At 40.1% G+C, this 23680-nt stretch overlaps 1 protein-coding gene across 8 annotated transcripts in view; it reads left to right on the top strand.

The window, feature by feature from the left end:
• The window catches only part of nrxn3a (neurexin 3a), a 327753-nt gene that overhangs the window by 258769 nt on the left and 45304 nt on the right, over positions 1-23680 (top strand). For all 8 annotated transcript variants that reach the window (XM_053509390.1, XM_053509389.1, XM_053509388.1 and 5 more), the window contains one exon: positions 17457-17628. In XM_053509390.1, the coding sequence (XP_053365365.1) occupies positions 17457-17628 (172 nt within the window). The remainder of the gene's footprint in view (positions 1-17456; positions 17629-23680) is intronic.

Here is a 23680-nt window from a genome sequence, read left to right as displayed (position 1 = left end):
ATAACGAGGTTGAATGTAATCAGGGTAAAGCTTAACATGGTGGAACAATTACTGGGTTAAACATAATGAGGTTGAATGAAAAGGGGTAAAACATAACAGGTTGGAAGATAATGGGATAGAAGATATATCAGGGTGGAAGACAATGGGATATCAGATAACTGGATAGAAGATAACAGGGTGGAACATTACAGGGTTGAATGTAACGGGGTGAAGATATAACAGGGTGGAAGACAATGGCATTAGATCTAACAGGGTAAAACATACTTGTAGTGAGGGTAATCCAAATACGGTGGAGCATTTCTCTATGTATGTATACTGTATATAGTGTGTGTGTGTGTGTGTGTGTGTGTGTGTGTGTTTGAACACATCAGCATTCGTGCACATCAGCCCTGATTCCTGTCCCCATCAGGATTCCTCTGAAAGACGTGTGAGACAGTAAACTGAAGCGGTACTAATGTGGTGGATTTAGTGACGCTGCCTAAATGAGCCTGACGTCTGAGGATTCTTCTAAACGCTCCTGCAGACGCGAGCTCGTGAGAAGAATCCAGCATTTATCTCTCTTGCTCTTGGCTTATGAATCAATAACGCGGGGTTTAGCGTTACCTGCTAATGCTGTTTGAGAATAAGAGCTGCAGATCACCGCGACTGCAGCCCACGTCTGCTCAGATGCGTCCATAACCGGTGACACACACACACACACACACACACACACACACACAAATTGATGCTTTTTTTTTTTCTTAATCCAAATCAGGTTTCTTTTTTATTTGTTTATTTATTTATCTATCTCTCTCTCTCCACTTAGCAACATGAAAGAAACGACTTTTTAGGCTTTTTTCGATTTCGTTCCACCGCTGCACCTCTGCAGCAGGGTCGGACTCGCTCGCAGGCTCCACGGTGGCGACGCGACGAGATGGGAGTGCTGTAACCGAATCCCCCTGAGGTATTTTTGATCTGGAAGTTGATTTCAATTGGCCGGCGTTTGAAAGCATGAAAGATGAACGTGAGCCATTTTTGAAATAAGGAAAAAAAAAAAAAACTAGGAGAAAGGGCGGAAATAAAAATCACTCGGCCACAAAGGTCATCCTGACCAGAGCGCATCGATTCTCCGAGTTTAGGAACTTTGTCCAGGAATGGCGATGCTTCCGGATGGATTTTCTTCAAACGGGGGTTTTGAGTTACAAGCCGACTGATCACCGTTTCTTCATCTTTTTGCGGATCGTTTTTCAATAACCTTGACGTTGATGGATAGGCCGCGGTTTATGTGCTTTATAGTCGTGAGGAATAAAACACGCCATGCCGTGCTGTTATGGGAAAATAATCAATGCCGGTGTTGAGTGAGGCAACGCCACCGCGGCAAGTCCTAAAGCTTTTTAGCTGTTTTGCGTAACTGAAATATGTCAGAGTTTGCAATTTTTTTACTCATAAATAAACAACTTTTTTAAATTTGTTTATTTTTTTGTCATGGCTACGGAAGGGAAAAAAAACGAACTATTTCTCCAGCAAACTTTTTCTTTCTTTTCAACACTCTTGATGTCGAGCTGCTGTTATAGAAAGTTAATCAACACAATTTCTAACCAATCAGCACCCAGAACTGAACAGCGCTGAAGTGTGTGTGTGTGTGTGTGTGTGTGTGTGGCGAGACAGAGAAAGCTCCAAGAAGTAAAGACATGGTGTATCCGTAGAAAAGTTTAAAAAGCAAAAGTGTTTTACTGGCGCAGGAAATTACAGTCTGAAGACAGACACACACACACACACACACACAAAACAATGTCAGTGAAAATTAGAGTGCACTTTTTCCTAGGTTTATAGTGTGTGTGTGTGTGTGTCCACGTTCTTCAGTTCTTTTCCTGCAGAAGCAATCATATTTACTGGAAAAGCAGGAGGGAGGCGCAAGCGTGAGCCGCGTTAGCCGCGCGAGTTCATCGTGTCGCTCCGCATTCGCCTCGCGGAGATGGAGATGGTAATTGCATGTTCTCGGGGGGAAAAATTGCAGTCTGTCTGACTGCGTCCCCTGCAATTCAGGAATCACGGAGTGTGAGCAGAAATCAGGCAGCAAATGTGTTCATGTGAAATGACCTCCTCTTTGAGCAGCGCCTTCAAACGGGTTAAGAGTGCGACAGCGTTACCCCGGGGCGCGGCCAGTGCAGTCGCGCTGCTCAGGATCATCAAAGTCCCCCTCGCTCTGTGTGTGTGTGTCTGTGTGTGTGTGTGTCTGTGTGTGTGTGGAACAGTTGAGGATTTATGACTGAAACTAATGTAACTCCAGGTTTGAAGCAGGAGTAAGAAACAGCGAAGTATGAGGGTGAGTCAGAGATGATCCACACTCCAGTTATATTAACACGTCTGTTGGCCAGACTGACTGATCAGCGCTTTCCGTTCAAGGCTACTGCCGTGCAGGTACAGTACATCACTTCATTTGTAACTGCGGTGCGAGCGAAAATGGACGCCCCACTTTATGCACGAAAGAGGAGCAGCGTGCGGTGATTAGTTGTTTGTGGTCTGAGGTGCATCTGGTGCCGAAAAAACCATAAACACGACCAAATACAATTTGGACGAATACTGAGGAAGGTGAATATTCCTTAAAAAGATTCATTACGAGTGATGAGACATGGTCATTGTCCCCCTGAGCACAGATCTTGTGAGCTCCCTGGACAACAATCAGATCACTCCATCAGCAACTGCATGCAATCTTGGAGTAACTCTGATGACGATCAATCATTTTCCCATCACATCGCTAACCTTACTCGCTCTTGTCGATTTCTTCTTTACAACATCAGAAGAATCCACCCACTTCTCTCCTCACAGGCTACTCAGGTGCTTCTTCAGTCCCTTTATTATTTCAAGACTGGACTACTGCAACTCACCCCTGGCAGGTCAGCCTCTGTCCACCATTTGTCCACTGCGTCTTGTCTCTAACCTTCCCAAGTTCTCCCACACCTCCTAACTTCTCCGCTCTCTGCGTCTACTGGCTTCCTGTATCTTCCTGCATCAAATTCAAAACCCTGATGCTTGGCTACAAAGCCAAAAAAACGGCCCAGCTCCCACTTACCTCTCGCTCTAATCAAACCTCATGCTTCACCGTGTTCCCTCAGATCCTCCAGCACTGCTCGGCTGGTCCCACCATCTCTCAGCGATCAAGCTGAGACTCAAAACGACTCTTTTCTGTTCTGAAACCTTGGTGGTGAAATGAGGATGTCCATACAGCTGAGTCCTTGGCAATCTTTAAGCAACGACTTAAGACATATCTGTTTCTTCAATAAAAATTGAATTGAATTTAATTTTGTAACCTAGTAACCCAGTGTAAAGATCTATCCAATAATGTATATTAATAATAATATTAGTCAGAGCACGAAAGTTTTTGTTCCTTGTTATCTTCTTCTCTTCTGGCAGCTCGCAAACCAACTAGGTGCATACTGCCACCTGCTGCATCGGAGAGGGAAAATACGCAAGTGCATCCGCGTACGGAGAGCGACAATAATCATAATGAGAGCGCTGGCCAGCAGGGGAGTGAGTCGGGGGAAGCAATCATTCCCAGGCACAGTACAAATCAGTCGTGCCCAGTGTGAAAGCGCCCTTAAAGTGTCAAACTGACTGGCAGGTTAAGGCTGCTGACAATCCAAATAACCTACTACATAGCGAGACTGCATTAGTGGTCAGAGTTTTTGATTCATCTTTAACCACCTCTTCAGTCGCAGCTTAAATTGAGCCGAAGTGAAGCTTTGTCTTATGTTGCTTGGTAACGTACTCTAGAGTTTAACTCCAGACAGCTCTTATAGAGAAACCCGAGCGACTGAGGACTGACACGGAGGATCGCGCTCGCGTTACGTTCTCAGAGGACACAAAGAACAGAAAAGCTTTCCGAGAAACCGGTGTAAGATTATTAATTGCACTGTAAATTACAGAAATTACATGGTGGTAACAGTGTAATTTCATCCACAGTAGCTCTCTTATGGATTGGACTACACAGGCTTTTGGTTTGTCCACTGCAGCCTAAGAACATCCCACAAGACCTGCAGTTTTGGAGTTGCTCTGACCCAGTTGTCTAGCCATCACAATCCGGCCCTTCTCACAGTAGCTACAGTTACAACATCTCATTACAACACTGCCTGAAAGTGGGTGGGATAAATTAAGCAGCAAGTCTATTTTGTCCCAGAAGTTGATGCGCTGGAAGCAGAAAAAATGGACAAGTGTAAGGATTTGATCGACTTTGACAAGAGCCAAATTGTGATGAATGGACTGAAGAGAGAGAGCACGAAAGCGGGAAGAGAACACTAGGCTGGATAATAAAAGGAAAAGGGAAAAAATAAGTGAAATGCTTGAAAACAACAGATGCTAAAAGGAAAGGATGAAAGGAAAAGAGAGAAAAGTCAGGAGATATATTAAAAGATGGTAAAAGAAAGAAAGGAAGAAAGAAAGATAGAAAAATAAAAAAATGAAAGCAACAAATGGGAGAAGAAAAAATAAGATTAAAGAAAGCACAAAAACAAGGAGAGGAAAAGAAAAGAATAAGGAAAGAAAAGAATATACTGTAAAAAACAAAGAAAGCAAAAAATTTAATTGGAAGTAAGAAATAGCAAACAAGATGATAAAATAGGTGGGAGAAGAAGGGTGAAAAAGGGACAAAAAGTGAGAATTAGGAAGAAAGAAAGATAGAAAGAAAAAAAGAACAAATAAAAAAATTTAAGCGACAAATAAAAGGAGACAAAATAAGATTAAAGAAAGCACAAAAACAAGGAGAGGAAAATAAAAGGATAAGGAAAGAAAAGAAAAGAAGATGAAAACAAAAAGCATAGAAAGCAAAAAAATCTAAATGGAAGTAAGAAATCCATTTTATCACAAGATGATAAAATAGGTGGGGGAAGAAGGATGGAAAAGAGACAAAAAGTGAGAATTAGAAAGAAAGAAAGAGCAAAATTAGAGAGCATGGGAAGAAAATTAGGATGAAAAAGGATGAAAATGGGGATGAGATGAAAGGAAGAGTGCCATCAAAGACAAAGAGAGGAAAGAAAGGAAGGAAAAAGCTGTGACTGATGTAAACCTTTAGAAAGTGTTGGACTGGGAGAGCTGTCGATGCGGCGGGTCTGATCCGGGTCTCTACAGGTTTTTGAGAACACCTGCTCTCTGTTTATGTTGAGGAAGTTAATCCTGCCTCAGTCACTCTGCTCGGCTTTGTGTCTACACTTTTAAAAAGGAATTCGTTTGCTAATGAAGAAGGTTTATCACACAAATAGGGCAAATCCTTTAATCGGTGTGTGTGTGTGTGTGTGTGTGTGTGTGTGTGTGTGTGTGTGTCGATAATCCAAAATGAGAGAATGCCAGAGAGAGAAATTAATTTATTCATCCTGGGTTGGAGGTGACCTTATCTGCTTTTGCTAAGGCTAATCAAAAAGAAAGAAAGAAGGAAGAAAGTGATAAAGTCTCTCACTCTCTCAGAAACAAAGCAGTATTTTTCTCCCGGAGTTAGCAGTAGCTCACACTGTCTCCTTAGTTTTGTTTTTTTTTTTTTAAAGATCTGTTGCATAAGAGGTTGAACAATCAGAACGCACAGGCGGGTGCCACGCTGATTCGAGCGGAGAAACTGATTGGTCGAGTGTCTGATGGATTAGCGCACCATTAAATAATCAAAGCAGGTTTTAAAGGAGCTGAAGTGCGCCCTGACGCAGGGGAAATTGAGATAACCGTGGCTGAGCAAAGGGAAAATAAATAAATAAAAAAATAATAAAAAGCCAGAGTGAGTGCTCGCTGGGGAAAAGTCATGCTAACAGCATGCTGTGATGTTTCTAAATACATCCTGCCTCCATCTCACAATTGTTCTAATGCATGTTATCAGCTGCTCCGCTTAGAGGTTTTAAAAGTGTTCTAGCAACTAAATTGCCTGAAGTCCACAGCAGGAAGTGAAGGAACTGTGTAACATTTAAGTAAACTTCATGGACACTTTCAAGTAAACTTCGCAGTGGTCACTTTTATGTAAGCGTCACCATAGACAAGTAAACTTCTTCATGGGCACTTGTAAGTAAAACGTCTCCATAGACACTTCTAAGAAAACTTCTCCATGTGCACTTTTTAGTAAAACTTCCCTACAGACACTGGACGCTTTTATAAACTTTTCTTTTTCTTAGAAAACATCTTTATGTACATTAAGGACATTTCTCAAAAAACACTTTAAAGAAGGAATTGACACTTCCACAAGTATTTCTTCATGTACAAATTTAAATAAACGTCTCTAAGTGAACAAAAAAGTTAACTTAATGAATACTTTTATGTTAAAGGATGTACACCTAAGCTAACTTCCATATGGACACTTTTGAGGACACTAGCATATATATTTGTAACTCTGTTGTGAGTCCATAGGGGGAAATAGGGCCGGAATTTGTAAGTGCACTTATAAGACATTCAGAACCTATAATCGATCAAATTTTTCCCAGGTCAATTATTTCAATTACTTCCCTTTGAAAACACTACCGCGTGTGGAGTCACGTGACCCCGCTCCGTTACGTTATTCCGCCGACATGTCGAGCATGGAGAGCTTAAACACTGAGACAACTGAGCAACAAGAGCAAAAATCTCTCACTTATACAGTAGTATGTGAGCATATTTACTGTACAAAACTTGTCATTGAACTATGAGGGCAAAAATAAATAAATAAAATAATCGTTCATTAATTGTAATCGAGTTAAAATGTTCAATTAATCGAGATTTTGATTTTAAGCTAAATCGCCCAGCCCTATGCACTAGGTACTAGTGTATGTGCACTTTACATTCCAGCTACAATTTTATCTATGGATATAGTTATACAGAAATAAAATTTATTTAAATATAAATGCTAAATGCTCTGTATTGATATTGATGCTGCTCTCGATATCAATACAGACCATTTAGCATTTTTTTAATGGCAAAGCTCTGACTTTTACATACAGTACTAGTACAGTGAGACAGGATATGATTTCACTTCATAAGACAATAATAATAATAATGATAATGATAATGATAATAATAATACTCAATTAGAATCAGTTGTAATAAATTGATGGTTAATTCTTTTTTATCATTACTTTTTTAAATGATACATAGATCCAAAATGTTTAATACCAATGAGACACAATTTGATGTAAACCTAGTGTATGTTGTCACGCTGCTGATCAGATGACAAGAAATTATACCACCGAAAAAGTAAAATAAAAAATCATGTTTCTATGTGAATATTTAGCGTAAAACGCTAGCTAGGCAAAAAAAAAAAAGGCCACCGTTAACACTAGGTGAGTGAAAGTAACGCTGGGGTTCTGACAACTTAAAACATGGGTTCACTTTTATCAAACCTGTCACACTTCTTCATCCAAGCTAAGTAAAATATAGCCATCAAACATACATCCTGTAAAATCAGCTAGCTAACATTTATAAATAATGAATTGGGTAGCACTTATGTACCGTGTTAATTCCGTACCGCTACGCTAATACGTTTAAAAGACTTTTTATAAGATTAGATTTTACGTACTAAAAACTTATTAGAGAAATCATTCACACATTTTTTTGTCTCTGTTCATTCAGGAATGTTTTATTGATTTTATTCGAAACCGTTCATAACGAAATTAAAAGCACGTTATCATCATTATTGAATTCCTCAGCTTTTCGAGAGAACCCGTTAATTCGGGAAGTGTTTGTCAGGCAGGAGCGAGCGTGCCTTCAGTCTTTCTTCCTCGGAGTGATATTCGAACTGAAGAGATTTTATTCAAGGACATGGACCCCAGAGTGCTTTCATTCATGCTCCCTATTTTTCCCAGGAACGAGGGCCGCAAATCTCCACGCGGTGCTTGCGCTGAGAGGCAGACAGGTAGGTAATTGCATGTGCTGTCTCGCTCATTGATTTTCAGGCAGCTCTCACTGAGCGAGCGTTCCAGCCCAGATTTCAGGTTGTTCCGACCCGTGAAGCGGTTGTATTGCAGAATCTTATCTTCCTGACGCATTGTGGGAGACGCACCTGCCTCAAACTGTGGAGACAGAAGCTGTTAGGGAGAGACGCTCCAGAGTCCGTGATGTACTGCTTTCTATTCTCAACTCGGGAAAGAAGCAGCACTTTAAACGACAATGAGTTCAACAAGAGATAGAGAGAGAGAGATAAAGATAGAGAGAGAGAGATTTGGTTAACTGTTTCAGTGAGGAGAGGAACTAATTTGTCTCTAACTTTACTACAAGTACTGTATAAGAGAAATATAACACTTCAGATCGTGTTTTAGGAAAATCTTTAACGAGATCTGTGTGACATCGCTTTGAACAGATCATGGCTTTACATACAGCTTTAACACCCACACGGTAATCAAGCTAGATACAGTACTATTAGAGAAATGAACATTTGTTGTTATACAAATGTTTAAATCAAACCACTATCCAAAATAAATTTTCCCAATTTCTAATTTAAATTCACTTCTTCGGCTCCGAAAAAAAAACATGGATAATGAAGCCCAGGTCATAGCCGTAGGGCTAGTCTCTGAACTTGATCACCATACTGTGTAATGAAGATTAACATGAAAAGTATTACTGTGGTACATATGAATTTAATCTGTTCTAAATTTTAAGCCAAAATCTCATATTGTGAAACCCATTTTCCTGTAGGAAATAATGTAAATGCAAATAATCCGTTTCAGCCACCCAAAAATAAAACAGATATTCCCATTTCCAACACTATAATCATAATTGTGCATATAAAAAAGCAACACATTTATATAGTGTTAAGACATGTAAATTAAGTAGAATATGAAAGAAATAGACATTAAACCTCACTTAACCTTAATTTATGATTCCTCTTGGCACCGAATGCTTTAAAAACAAAACTGAAAGTGTCTCCTTTTTCTTCTTGCTACAGTGCTTGCTACGATTTCTGAGACCCGTGGTGCTGTCTTTACTAAATCTTGCACATAATGCAAAAAAAAAAAAAAAACACAAAAAAATGTAAACTCGCTTTGCTAGAATATCCCCTGTCGCCTTCTAGACGTACGCACAACTTAGCCGCCATTCATTCACTCGTACAGTGTGCCGAAAACGCTTTTTTATGCCAAGTATGCCAATTTCTTGCAAAATGTGCAAAATTTAAAATAGTCAACAAAAAAATGTGACAAATTTTTTACATTTTTAAAATTCGTGAGGCTGTATGCCAAGGTTAAAGTAAAACCGGTAAAACATTTTCAAAAAAATGAAAACTATGCATTATGAAAACTACATGTAAAAAGAAAAAAAAAAAGGGTTTTCCAAGTAGGAAATGTTGCAAATTAAATTATTGTGACTATTGTGATTACAAATAAATAAATTAATTCTGGAACTTATAAATGACAAGTTTGCTAGCAGCTAGCGCAAAACTAGCTGTCGATTTTCTGAGTGTAAATATTGCTAAATATAACCTTGAGAAACGCGAACAAGTAACAAACTGCGTTGTTTATTTCGCTCCGAAACACAGCAACACTTCACCTGTGACTGCATTGTGCCAGGATTTACATCTAATAAACATTTACTGCGACTTTATATACCTCCAGCTGTCTGTCTCATCATCAACATGTCCCTGCTGTTACCAGGGCACTACCTTAATTTAAGTGTTTAAGTGATAATAGACACTCTTAGTGAAGCTAGCGAAGCTTTGGAGTGGGTTTGCGCTATTATAAGCCACAAAGACACTTCTGTAATTTGCTGCACGCAGCCGTCAGAGCTGTCCCGGCATTCCGCCGAGCCGTCTGTCTGTCTGTGTCTCTTGGCGCAGTGCTTGCCTTATCTGACGCTCCTTTGGCCTTGATTGACAGCCGGCATCATTCTTGCTTTGTCGGCGGAGGAAAAACAGACGCTAATGTTTGATTGCGTTTGACTCCAGCTCACGGCTCTCTCAGACGTGAAGCGCATCCGATGATTCCCGGTGAGATCGCGTTCCTCCCAATCGCTCAGTGTCGGTATCGATCGGTGCACGTTAGCAAGCTGCGCTCATGTGAAAATGCCAGCTTCACATCATGTCAGATGATATCTACAAGCAACTTTTATTTTTATTTTTAGATAGGCAGTTATGGTGGCAGTCTTGACAAAATGTGTAAAGACTGATGGGTGTAAATGAGCAGTGGTGGAAAGAGGGGTGCGAGGAGAGGTGTCGGGGTTGTGGGGAAACCGCCAAGCCATGAAAGTCAAACCTGAGCCATGAAATCCCATTGTTTTACTGTACATGTGGAGTAGTGAGATGATTAAAGCGGAGCATCTCGTTCACGTCTCAAATGGTGGTGCTTACAGTACGTATATTAATGATTATGCAAATTTGCACACTGTCCAGTGTTAGCTCGCTTCTAGTAAACTAGTTTGTATATACATAAGTATATAAGTAAGTGTATAGATTGATAAAGAATTAAATCATATTATCATTTGCATATCCGTTGTCTCACTCTGAGAATTTGCATATCATTTAACCTCATTTCAGGGTTATATTTCAACCTGAATGTTATCGTGTACGGAGCGATTTAATTAGACTCGACTGTACAAAAGAGATGAGCAATGTTAATGTCACAGATGAATTCTATGATATTTATCATTTGGGGAAGGAGTCTCCAGTGTCAGAGCTTTGTTTATTGTTTTTTTTAAGTCAGCCAGGGTGTTGTCCTGTTTTTCAACCAGGATAATAAAGGGATCTAATGCTACACTAACCTGAATAACGCGCTTACTGAAAACAAACAAATGAACGTCTCACGACTGACAATTGCATTAACGTATTTTTTACTAGTTAGCAGCGAGTGCTAGTGAGTGAAATCACGGAAAAGAATTTTTATCTGGTTTACTCATAAAGTCCTGCATAACTTTTTCGAATCATGAAACGGCGCTAAGCTTAAAAATCTATTAAATCGCCGTCATAATAATTTTGTAACTGTGCGATGTTTGCTTAGGGGGACTGAATGCAACCCCCCTCCATGCACTCACAGCTGCGCCCTCTACAGGTGAGCCTGATTAATAACTGCTCCAGCTTAAGAGTAAAAAAAAAAAAAGAGAGAAAAAAAATGTTTCTCGAGAGAAGCGTTCACGTTCCATCATGTTTCGCTCGCTCCTGCTTCCTGTTAACAAAGCGTCCTACAGATTTATTTTGCCTCAGAGGATGTTTCCTCAAGGCTTTTATTGCTCACTGAATGAAGAAACAGGAGGAGATGGATGTAACGTCGACGTGCGCTTTTTGTGTTGTTGTCGTTCGGAAATATTGAATTCCTCCTTGAACGACATTCAGTGGAACAATCTTCCCCCGTTACATGCTATATCTAATGGAGGGGTAAAGGGAAACAGATTTCTCCTCCTGTCAGCAAAGTTAGTGCACGACGCACCTCTCTGCCATGCCGTTTCTTTCTTTTTTTTTTCCTTCCCCTCTCGGTAAGAATGTCGATGTAGCAAGTTCCAGCCAGATTAAATGTTGCCTAGCAGCTGCCGCTGTTTTGTAGACCCAACAGCCTTGGCAAGCAAATCAGCAGCTCACCGTGAATTAAAGGGCTCTTTCTGCCTCATCGCCACGTTTGATATCTCCATAAGCTACTCTGGAGACTCACCAGTTCCTCGGCACAGATGCTCACACACATACACACACACTTAGCTGTTGGACGCCCCTTCGTAAACAGGGTTTTCATCACTTTTTCTGTCAACGCCTGAGTTTGTGTTGTCACACTTCTAAATGTGTGTAAAGGCTTCGATAAACAGTATAAACACTCCACTGGTCAGTGATATCAGGATGGAAGGGTACTTTTATCGGTTAACAAGGTGCGCTATATGGACAAAAGTACTTGGCAAATCTGCAATAATATTGAATCCAACAACAACTTTACTTTAAATATGGAGTTTGTCTCCCTTTTGCAGCTATAACAGCTTCCACTCTTTTTGGAAGGCTGAGAAGATCCCAGGTTCAAACCCCACAACCACCAACTTGCCACTGTTGGGCGCTTGAGCAAGGCCCTTAACCCTCAACTGCTCAGATGTACTGTATAATGAGAAAAAAAAAATGTAAGTCGCTCTGGATATGAGGGTCTGTCAAAATGCCTAAATGTAAATGCAAGTGTTTCTATGAGAATTTGTGTTTATTCATCCTGTAAAGCTCTTATGATGTTGGACGAGAAGTCCTGGCTCGCATTCTCTAAGCTGCTCGATGGGGTTGAGGCCAGGGCTCTGTGTTCGGGCCAGTCGAGTTCTTCTACAACGAACTCATCAGACCATGTCTTTATAGTCCTTGCTTTGTGCACTAGGGCTCAGTCATGTTGGAATAGAAAATAGCTTTCTCAAAACTGTTGGCACAAAGTTGGAAGTGTAGCATTATCCAAGATGCTGAAGCATTAATACTTAACAGGTTTGGCCAAATACTTCGTACTACTGTAGCTTGTGTGTTCATGCGCATTTTTTGTTATAATACATGTTGTAGTTCTTGGGTATGAAAATGTTTTTGGGCCATTAAAGGAGTTCCTGGGAGGCCAGCGTTTCAGACAAACAGTCCGAGAATGGCATTGAGGAAAATGTTCTACCTTGAGGTGCCAGAACACTGGGATGGGTGCATTAGTGTAGCAGGGGATTAAATACATAGAGGACGTTTTTACACAATTGTTATTGTGTATCTGTTTTAGTCATAAAATGTGATTTAAGTTTTTTTTTAATATAAGTATCATCTGTGACTGCGTCATGTAAAGAATAAAAAAAAAAACGTAAGATAATTTTTAATAAACTCCTGCCCGCTGATTCTAAGGCAGCTGTGAGCAGCGAGGCATGTTTAGTGTTCTGTAGCGTGATGTGGGCTTTGTGTTGTGTTGTGTAGTGTGGGTTTTTTTGTTGTTGTTTTTCTCCTCTCCTGTCTGATGGAGTAATTATGGAGGAAACCTCCCCCGGCGTGGTTACCCTGACGTGCTTTAAATCCTAAAATAACCACCACACTGTCACTCCTCACTCCCCACCGACATCGACACCAACGCCGTCTCGAGGCAGCGCTTTAAAATCCTGTTTCAAGCTCAATTTTAATTACATGTTTATTTCCCAATTATAGCTCTTCGCTTCTGGAGACGCACGTTTCAGCTGCAAATGCGGGACCATCTCATCCTTAAACGCCCTGGATTAGTTATGGATTAGTATTATTTACTCAGTTATTTATTTATTATGCCCATTGTCGCTTTGCAAGCTCCTGAATGCCAAGGCCAGTGAGAAAAGATAATATTGATTAAGTTGTGCTGAACAATACATAATAAATAATTTTATAATTTTTTTATTATTTAAACATTATAAAAAATAGTTAAAACTAATAATAAAAAATATATAAAATCACTAATTAAATAACTTTCTTTGCCATATTAGTCCTACAGTACATTACAATTTGTTTCATGTTTTTTTAATAAGCATTATTTATTTATTTATTGATATTTTTTAATATATATATATATATATATATATATATATATATATATATATATATATATATATATTATCGTTACTTTCTTTTGTAACCTTTTTTTGGTTATAAAGACACACAAACACTTATGACTGCTTATGAACGCATTAAAAGACACTTATGAATGCTTATACATGCTTATGAACACTTATAAACACTTACAGTATATGCAATTATAAACATACAGTATAAAGACTTTTATACGCTTTTAAATGCTTATATACACTCATAAGCACTTATAAATCATTATAAACCCCTATGAATGCCCATGTGAACACTTATAAACACTTATAAGCACTTACAGTATGAACACTTATAAATTCCTATAAACACATATATACATACCTATGAGCACTTATAAACACTTACGAATGCTTATAAACATCCTGTGAATTAACTAGTATTAGGTTTATTACGTGTTATCGGAGTATATTTTTTGAATTATATTAAAATCTGACTGATGGAGTTATCACCATGTGCTGAGTAACGCAGTCGTATTGAACAAGTCTCATAATCGGCTCAGATAAATCCACAGCTAAGGTCCGCACTGTACCCGGCAGGAAAAAAACAACTCTGTTAAGGTTTCGGAGAAAAAAAATGTTCGAGGGTGTCTTTGTGCGACGAAGCTCTCTGTTTAACACTAAGCTAAAAATTGACTTTTATCTGACCTCGGCCGTGTAATTGATGAAACAATCAGGTGGGAAATAACGTGAGCGACAGCGCTGAGAGTTATCTTATCATCCCAACACACTCGACTCTTTCTCTCTCTCTCACACATACACAAACACTTTTCTCTTTCGGTGTGTGTGAGTGTGTAGGTGATTCAGAGAGCAGTATGGAGATCCATGTAAAGGGTTAACTTTAACATGTTTACGTTGTCTCACTCATACATTCACTCTCACGCACTCACTCACTCACTCATCGTCTATACTGCTTTATCCTGTATTCAGGGTCTGGAGCCTATCACAGGAGGCTTAGGGCACTAAGCGGGGTACACCCTGTACAGGGTGCCAATCCATTTTAGGGCACACACTCATTTACACACTACGGGCATTTTGGAAACGCCAATTAACCTAATCCACATCTGTATTTGGACTGTGGGAGGAAACCGGAGTACGTGGATGAAAACCACCAAGCACGGGGAGAACATGCAAACTCCATGCACACAGAGACGGGAATCAAACCCGGACCCTGGAGGTGCAAGGCGACAGGGCTAACCACTAAACCATCATGCTGCATACTTATTCATTCATTCATTTATTAATTCCTTCAGTTTTTCACTTTTTCTTCCTTTAGTTTCTTACTCACTCATTTATTTGCTCTCAATTAATCTCTTACTTACTCACTCATTCATTCACTTACTAATTTATCTGCTTTCATCTAATTTGCCTTCAATATATCAACCACTCACTCATTCCACCATTCACTCATGCACACACTCATTCACTCACTCACTTGCATATTCACTCACACACTCCTTAACTTACTACTCAATTCACTCAATCACAAATTCATCTCCTAATCATCTAGTTTGATCTCTCAATCTACCTCTGACTCACTCATTCCTTTATTCACTCACTCACTCATTCACTTACTTATTCATTCATTCAGTCACTCACTCGCTTATCTACTCGTTTCGCTTTCTTACACAGTCGCCAGTCACGCATTCACTCACTCATGCACACTCAGTCCCTCACTCACCCATTCACACACGTCATTGCTCACTCATTCACTCTCTCACTCACTTACACACTCATTCACTCACTTAATCATTCACCCTGTCACTCATGCACACTCATTTACTCACACACACTGACACACACACACAAACACTTCTTCACTTACTCACTTATTCACTCACTCATTCACTCACTCATTCACGCTTATTCAAAAGTAGAAGAAGAGAAAGACACTAAATAAGTAGATACTTATAAGGAATATATATAAAAAAAAATCCATTACTATTTATTAAATACAATAAATAAATAAGCTATTTTCCACCAGCGACCATGACAATGAGAAAAAGCTCCACAGCAGAGGAAATGAAAAAAGGAGGGAATGAGGTTCCAGGCGAATCGTTCTGTATTAAAATCACTCGGATGTTAATTTTCTATAAACTTGATGTCAGGGAGTTTTCCGCAGATAAACAGAGCGTTCGGGGAAACTCCTATCTCATCCAACCACATGAAACATTTACTCAAACCTCGGCGTGCGATATTCAATATTCGCCATGTTTAACCCGCTGCCTCCGCTCATGCGTCACTCGCCAGCAGCGTTTCCTTCCCCAGAAGCTCTCTCGCACGCACTCGGGTGATATTAGAAATTGGATGAGGAACGAGCGAGCGGCACTTAAAGCGAGCCCTTCCCTGCAAGATGTTGAAACGGCTTCCCTCTTATCTTAGGACTATTGCAGCTAAAAGACAGAAAGACAAAGAGAAGGAAGAGGAAAACGTCTCCTTGTGTAGCGTGTCTCCTGTCCACATGTTTGGAGACATTCCATTCTGTTAAATAGTTTATTTTCAAACACACACACACAGCCTACGGAGCTTCTGGGAAATTAATGTATTTTTGTGACATTTGTAACATAAACCACTGTGACCTTTAGGAATCGCCTCGATTCACTTGTTGCAATCGTGCAACGTGTTTAAGCGTAATATTAATCACCAGACATCACGTCCACAAGTCAACATCTGGCTTAATTAATGCGGTATTCTTTTTGTTTTTTAAGTCATTGCAAAGAATAAAAAACCCTCCATAATGAGAAGGTCAGAAAGAGGGCTGGTTATTACGGAAAAATGTCGGAATTCCGGGAACGAAAGGAGCAAGAAGCCGTCCCTGACATCAGGATGAACTTGAAAGTGCCGGCCCAGATTTCCGGAGTGATAAATGCGCCATGCTATGATAAACATCTCCCCGGATGCTATTCGTCACCCGTTATCGTTTTCCCATGCTGCCGCCGATAAGAACAATGCCGGATCTGGTTTAACATAACCGTAAAATATGTCTGAACAAGCCAGAATGCTCGCGCGGGACCGAAAAAGGAGCGCTCGTCAGACAGGATGAAAAATGAAGCTAACAGGATCGATGTGTCGAAGCGTGCTTTTTAATTCTGTGTATGTATAAAGAGCGCTGATGCTGCAGTATAAGATCCGAACACTTCTGCACATTGACATCACGATGACATCACAGTGACGTAACACCCAGGGAAAATCCTGCAGTGGTTTCTGGGTACATCCACATTGGGAAAGATCCAAAAAATGTCCAGGGTCACATCAAGGTTTTTTTTCCAGTCCATGATCCTACTCCACTAATCCCACCCATATTCACAAAGCTCCTCCCCCTGGAGCGTGTAGAGGGTTTATAACTGCAGGATGTTGTTCATGATGTTACGCTGATTTGGCTCTTGATATTAAATGGAGCACTTTGATTGGCCAGTGATACCAAATGACGTGCTGTGTTTGGCCCATTGAGCTAAACGCGATCATATGATTATCATTGTAATAGTATTTCTGTGATACAAAAAACTAATTCTAGCTACTTTTTTTTAGGCATTACCGAGAAAAGTATATTTGTTTTGATCAATCATTTTAAAACCATGCTTAACTTGTTGTTATCTTTACTTTCTTTGAGATGTTTATTATTGATTATTTAGGACACACCCTAATTTACTTCTTCACTTGTAGCAATGAATAAATAAATATGTCAAACCTGTGACTCAGATCTCAGTAAGAAAATGCTGTGTTTCAGTTGACAAATAAAGCTTCCTTATCTTGCAGTTTTAACTCGATTGATCTGGATCGATGAGCTCGGGAAAGGGCTGATGAATTCTTTTCATTAAGGGCACTGCTTTATCACGATCAGACTTCGCTGATGCAAATGCCTTTAAGATCTAAAAGATCCTGAGCTAAAACAAGGACAATAGATTATAGATTGCATTTAAATAAGTAATTATCTCTATGCAGAAGTGTACTCGCAAAAGTTCATGCCAGTGTTAAAACCTGCAAGCTGTTCCTTATTTGAAATCCGGTATATTTTTCAGGAACAAGGCAAAATCGGCGTCACGTTCAACATCGGGATGGTCGACATCATTGTGCAGGAGGGCAGCATGCCGGTGAACGACGGCAAGTACCACGTGGTGCGCTTCACGCGGAACGGGGGCAACGCCACGCTTCAGGTGGACAACTGGGCCATCAACGAGCACTTCCCCTCAGGTACGGCCTCTCGTCTATCTCCTTTAATCTTTGCTTATATAATAAGGGAGAGACGTGTGGACAGAAGGCAGAAACGGACAGCAACTGCTTTTTTCTCTATTTCCAAAGTCACTCTGTTTGACCTCTGTGTGTGTGTGTGCGTGTGTGTGTGTGTGTGTGTGTACTGCACTGCACTTAACTTTCCCCTTTAATTTCCATTTTTATTCTTTCCCCTTACTGACATTAAGCCAGTGCCGTGCACAATAAAAACGTCTGCACTGATTTGAACTCAAATATTTTATGCACTTAAATATGGAAAATTCTAAATGCTGGATTTTGGTATGAGATTAAAAACATTTTAACATTAAACCATTTAGCTTTAACTCGCAGAACCTTTAGAAAATCCTTTTATACAAATATAATCAACGTTGCAATTGTTTAGTATTTTTTTAAATATATTCAGCCTAAAATCTTGAGTGTTTAGGTAGCTTAAGTAAATATATTTTTTTAAACTTTAACATTCCGCTCAACTTTTTGGTAGAACACATTTTGAGTCGCTGTATCAAAAATGAACAACCTGATTGGGCCATCTCTACCATTTGGTTGTGCTAAATTCAGTTTTGTTTATACTGTGCTAAACAATATCATTAGATGTTGATCTGGATCTGGGTGATATTGGCGAACACATTTGGGAACCGTATTAATACTTTTACTATGAAGCAACATCTCAACCGTTTGGAAGAGACATACTGTATATATACTGGGGGCTATTAAAAAAGAAACATTAATGGTTGCCATTAATTCCCCAAGAAAATAAAGATGGATAGGAAAAATTACACAGTTTTTTTTTTTTTAAGCAGGAATGTTAAATGCTTCAAAGCTCCAACAGTTATTTTTGGACTGTGTGTAGTACCGTAGTCACTATTTAAGTGTGTGTGTGAGCTTAACATGCCTAATTATAAAGGCATGTTGTGGCTTTAATCAAGTAAAGGAAAATTTATCTTGGATTTTATAATCATTTTGTAAAAAGAATCATTACAAAGACCAGCAAGTGACAGGAAGTGCCAGAGGAAGGAGACAAATCATGATAAGGAAAGCAAATTAAAATGTAAACTCAGTTACAATTAGCGCGAATTTATGTTCGTTGCTCGCAATGAAAATAAATTCTGTATGATTTCTCGGCAGACACTTTGTACAAACAGAACATCAAGCGCTAGCGTCATGTCGATGGAAAAGCACTAATCCTTCTGTACACATCAGACGCATGAACACTGACTCGCAGCCGCAGTGCTGCACGTTGCCTGTTCACGTCCTCGCGGTGTCTTTATAATTGATAAAAATAAATGAATGTCACGTCAGGGCATTGAAATGATCCGGTCTCCTCACGGCGGCAGTAAATGACTCTGTCCAATCTTTATTACTTCATTGTTGTCTGCGCTTCCTTTATTACTATTGGACTGTCTCGGTTCTCTTCAGGGAGATGTAAGGCCTAGCAGACAAAGCCAATTTTCTTTACACGTGTCCTGATTTAAACTTCTCGGCAAGATGATGAGAGCGGTGTCGTTTATTTCATGCGTCACGCTCACTCGCGATTGCGAGCAGCCAGCGGAGGCCAGAACGTTAAGCACCGGCCAATCTTCCTCAAGCCCTGCCATTCTTTCACAAGTGGGTGGATGTAACGGCCGCCCAATCACTTTGATGGTCCCGGGGAGTTAACGTTCCATCGTCTCAGGGATACTCACCTCCGCGACGGGAGATTTAACTCACTACGGATTAGTGGAGGAAAACTTAAAGTAAGTTGTAGTCAAAAACAGTCAAAAAGAGCATTCCACCACAAGATGATCCAGTTACCATAAGTGATGTTGACCTCCTGTTGAGTCCTGCCCCTTCTGGCTAGTTTATCGCTAATAAAAGACAAACATGGATGTGTTCATAGTGCTTTGGAGGTAAAAAGTTGCTCTTTATCTGTTTTAGAAAAATATAGACATGTACATGTACGTTTCATGCACGTACACACTCTACATTTTAGCCTAGAACTATGCCGACTCGAGGGTCAGCAGATCTGCATAGAGATCAGGACAAGAAGACGTAAAGCGTGTAATTAGCCGAGCGCTGATGAGCCGCGAGCTAACACCAGGCCATGTCCACAGTATGCTGCTGACTCAGACACACTCTCCTGAATAATAAGTGTCCTGCGTGTGTGTGCGTGTGCCCCGGGCTGTGTACACACTCCTCGCAGTTGCGAGGATGCTGTGGGTTTTGGGGTGATGAAGCACAGCGAGAGCAAGCTTCCACTTTCACGCTAACGTCATTCCTCAGGCTGACGACATCACCCCCGCAGCGCCGCTCGCATCAGCCGTGTAATATTCCTCCTCTCCGAGTCAAGACACACACACTGACCACTTACTGCCGTGTAACAACATGACTGCCGGAGAATTTAGATTTCATTCGGCCATGTTCTTAAAAATATTTTAATCATGAACTGAGATGTCATCTAGAACAACACTTAAATAATAATAGAAATGATAATAATAATAAGTAAATGTTAATCTTGGTATAAACATATATAAATTTCATAGCACATCACTTTACAATCTTTTTTTTTTAAGAACTTAAAAACACTCCCTGAACCCCCATACACTTTTTTTTTTTGCAAAACTTTTGCAATTCTCCAGACCAGTAGGTAGCAGTATTGCACCAACCGCCCATAAACTCATAAAGATTAAGAAGAGGTGTTCTTGCAAAATATGAGTATTTGCACGAAAACAAAAAAAATCACACACTCACATGGGTTGTATATTTTTGCAAAAGGTGTGGTATATTTTTAAAAAATTGGACCAAATTGCAATAATTCTATTAAACACAATAAACAAAGCACATGTAAAGCACTCAGAGATCTTTGCCGGAAACCCAGCATACTGTAGTTCTACATTTTTGCGACGTCATATACACCATATTCAGATAGCGGTAAAATTTACCCTGTTTAAAAATAACCCCCGTTAAAAAAAATATAATAAAACCCAATGGGAACGACAATGCGAAAACTCTTAAAAACTTAAAAAAAAAAAAAATTAAAAACTAATAAAAAATTATCAAAGATAATAATAATTATCAAAGAAACAACCCAAAACATCAATAAAAACGTGTCTATGCGATTTGTGACCTTTTTTTTTTTTTTGCTCAGTTATGTTTGTTTAGTTGGAATAATAGTTGTGAAATAAAATTCAGTTCATCATATTGCATAGATTGTGCTAAAAAACAAGGATATGCCACTTACTGCACAATCCTGAGTCCTTTATATGTTTATAAAAAAACAACAAAAAAAAATAAAATTAGCACAAACAATGCCTAAAATGCTCTGAGTTTTAAGAGTTATGGAAAGTTCGGGCATCTGAAGCACTGAATGTTCAGCATGATATACGGGAGCGCTGCGGAGCGCAGAGCGTCTGTAAGTTTAAGACTCTGAGATCTTTCTACAGTGACCTTGCTCGAGGTTCTCATGCAGCGTGTTAACTACAGGAGTATATCACCGAGGTTATGAATGTCACTGCTACGCAGGATGTCTCTATAAACACGGATGTAACTGACTTTCCGCCTCAAGGTCCGCGAGCGACGATAAAATCCCTCCATGGCTGCTCGTGAGTGTCAAAATTCTGCCATCCTTTTCTGTCTTAGATTGCAACACTATTAGTGAAGGAAGAATTCAGTGATGTAGAGCTGCAGAGATAAGATTAGGAGTAAAGAGGAAATGAAGCAAGGTGGCGAATGTTTGCAGGAGGCGCTCAGCCGTGTCGAAACAGCTGCGCTTTATTTTCTTAATGCTTCGAGCTTTTGATCGTAAATGGCTCCAGTGCACCAGCTCCTAAGGCAAAGAAGTTGCCAAGTTAATTTAGCCGCCCTGGATGGTCTAATTGCTTTCGAAAAAGAAGGCCGAGCGAGTCCATTACGCTGAGACATGGACGTCCTGGGGATCTCCAGCACTCGAAATACCAGACATGAGCTGCGGGATGTGCAGGTCAGGGCAGGACCGTCTTTATAACCTGACCTCGGGCGAGGTGTAGGTGTCACGCAACACTTTGGCAGCTGTGAAGCAGGGCCTGTTGTGTGACTGTGAATAGATTTTTGTTATCTGTTCTCAGCCATGAAAAGAGAAATGGCTCACACGGGGAGAACATCAGGCGTTCACGAGCCTCGTAGTTTCTGCTGCCCGAGGAGGTTTTGCTTGTTTGTTTTGTGCAAATTATTCAAAGTACAATTCCAGTTATTTATGGTGCGTGTAAGTCGACTATAGCTTCTGAGTAGAGCTTCATTTTGAATACAGAAAGGGGAAAAACATACGGGTGGGTGAACATGGCGATGGATGAATGGATAGATGGATGACGGATTGACAAATCAATTTAAGGGTTGGGAGATTGGAAATATGGATAAGTGGTTAAATTAACAGCTGGATAATGAGCAGGATAAAAGACATGCATGGAATAAAGGTTAGATAGATAGATAGATAGATAGATAGATAAATAGATAGATAGATAGATAGATAGATAGATAGATAGATAGATAGATAGATAGATAGATGAAAAATGAGTTGGTGGAAAGATTTAATAAAGTCTGTGTGTCTGTGGAATATTACAATGTACATTATCAAATGTCTAAACATGAATAAAAGAATACTTAAGTGCGCCCCCTGTTGGTGATGTGTAGAACTCATCGCTTGCTCCAGATTGGACGAGGTGTGTTCAGGGTGTTGTATCATGAACCTGAAGATGAGTAACGGCTCTGATGTAATCAAGGCCAGTCTGGCGTCTCTTTCTCTCACCTGACTGCTGTAAATCACGCCTGGAGATCAATACTGACAAACAGCATCGATTAGCCAAGCTCTCTGGCTGTCAGCGCTCTGAAAGAGGGAATCGCTGATGTTTTTATCCTCGGCTCATTTTTGCTTTTTGTTTGTTTACCGCTTTTGTTGTGTTTGAGCTCCCTTCGTGCTGAAACTGTAGGAGGGAATCTGAGGAGGAGGATTGATTGACAGATCGCTATTTAAAACAGCGAGATTTCCAGCTGCAGTACAAATCAAACCATGCCTCCATACGGCGAGGGGGGCGTTAAAGAACTTCTTGTCTGCTAGGACTGAGAGACACACAAGAGACAAGCGAGAGACATGCAAGAGACCTGCGGGAGACAAGTGAGACATGCGAGAGACATGTGAGGTACAAATGAGAGACATGCGAGAGACACGAGAGACAAGCAAGAAACACTTGAGAGACATGCAGGGTCACAGACATGTGGGAGACAAACAAGAGACATGGGAGAGACAAACAAGAGACAAGCGAGAGATACTTGTGAGAGACATGCAAAAGACATTTGACATATACGTGAGAGAGATGAAAACACTTGAGATGAGACACAAAAGAGACATGCAAAGGTCACATGAGACATCCAAGAGACACTTGAGAAACAAGCAAGAGAAACCTGTGAGACATGTGAGAGACATATGAGAGACATGCAAAGACACTTGACGTAAGGTCACATGAGACCTGCGAGAGACACTTGAGAGACAAGCCAGACACTTGAGATACATGTAAGTGACATACAAGAGACACGTGAGATTCGATAGACACATGAGAGATATGTTAGAGACAACCTGTTCATCTAGCTGGTCTAGACAGTTAGAAAGATTTTATAGTGCAGAAAGAAGAACAGATAGATAGATAGATAGATAGATAGATAGATAGATAGATAGATAGGATTAGGGTGAAGAGTAAAGATATAATAAGTGATGACTGCAGCTTTTCATCACACTGCACCGATCCGTGTGCCTGGTCAAGCACACAATAGTGTGAAGCTGACTCTGTGTAGGTGTGTTTAAGTGTGTTTGTAAGTGTATGCGTAAGTTTGTGTGTAGGTGTTTAAGTGTGTGTGTGTGCATGTGTGTGTGTGTGTGTGTGTGTGTACAGTATACCAGGCTGCATAAACGTTATATGGGCGGGGGTTATAGAGAGAAAATAAGTGAAGCACTATTATTTTACACACACACACGCACGTTTTCAAACTGCAGTCTGTGGGTCTGTGTGTG

This window comes from Clarias gariepinus, chromosome 13 (genome assembly GCF_024256425.1).
Source record: "Clarias gariepinus isolate MV-2021 ecotype Netherlands chromosome 13, CGAR_prim_01v2, whole genome shotgun sequence".
NCBI lineage: Eukaryota > Metazoa > Chordata > Actinopteri > Siluriformes > Clariidae > Clarias > Clarias gariepinus.
This window is presented reverse-complemented; position numbering and strand designations above follow the sequence as displayed.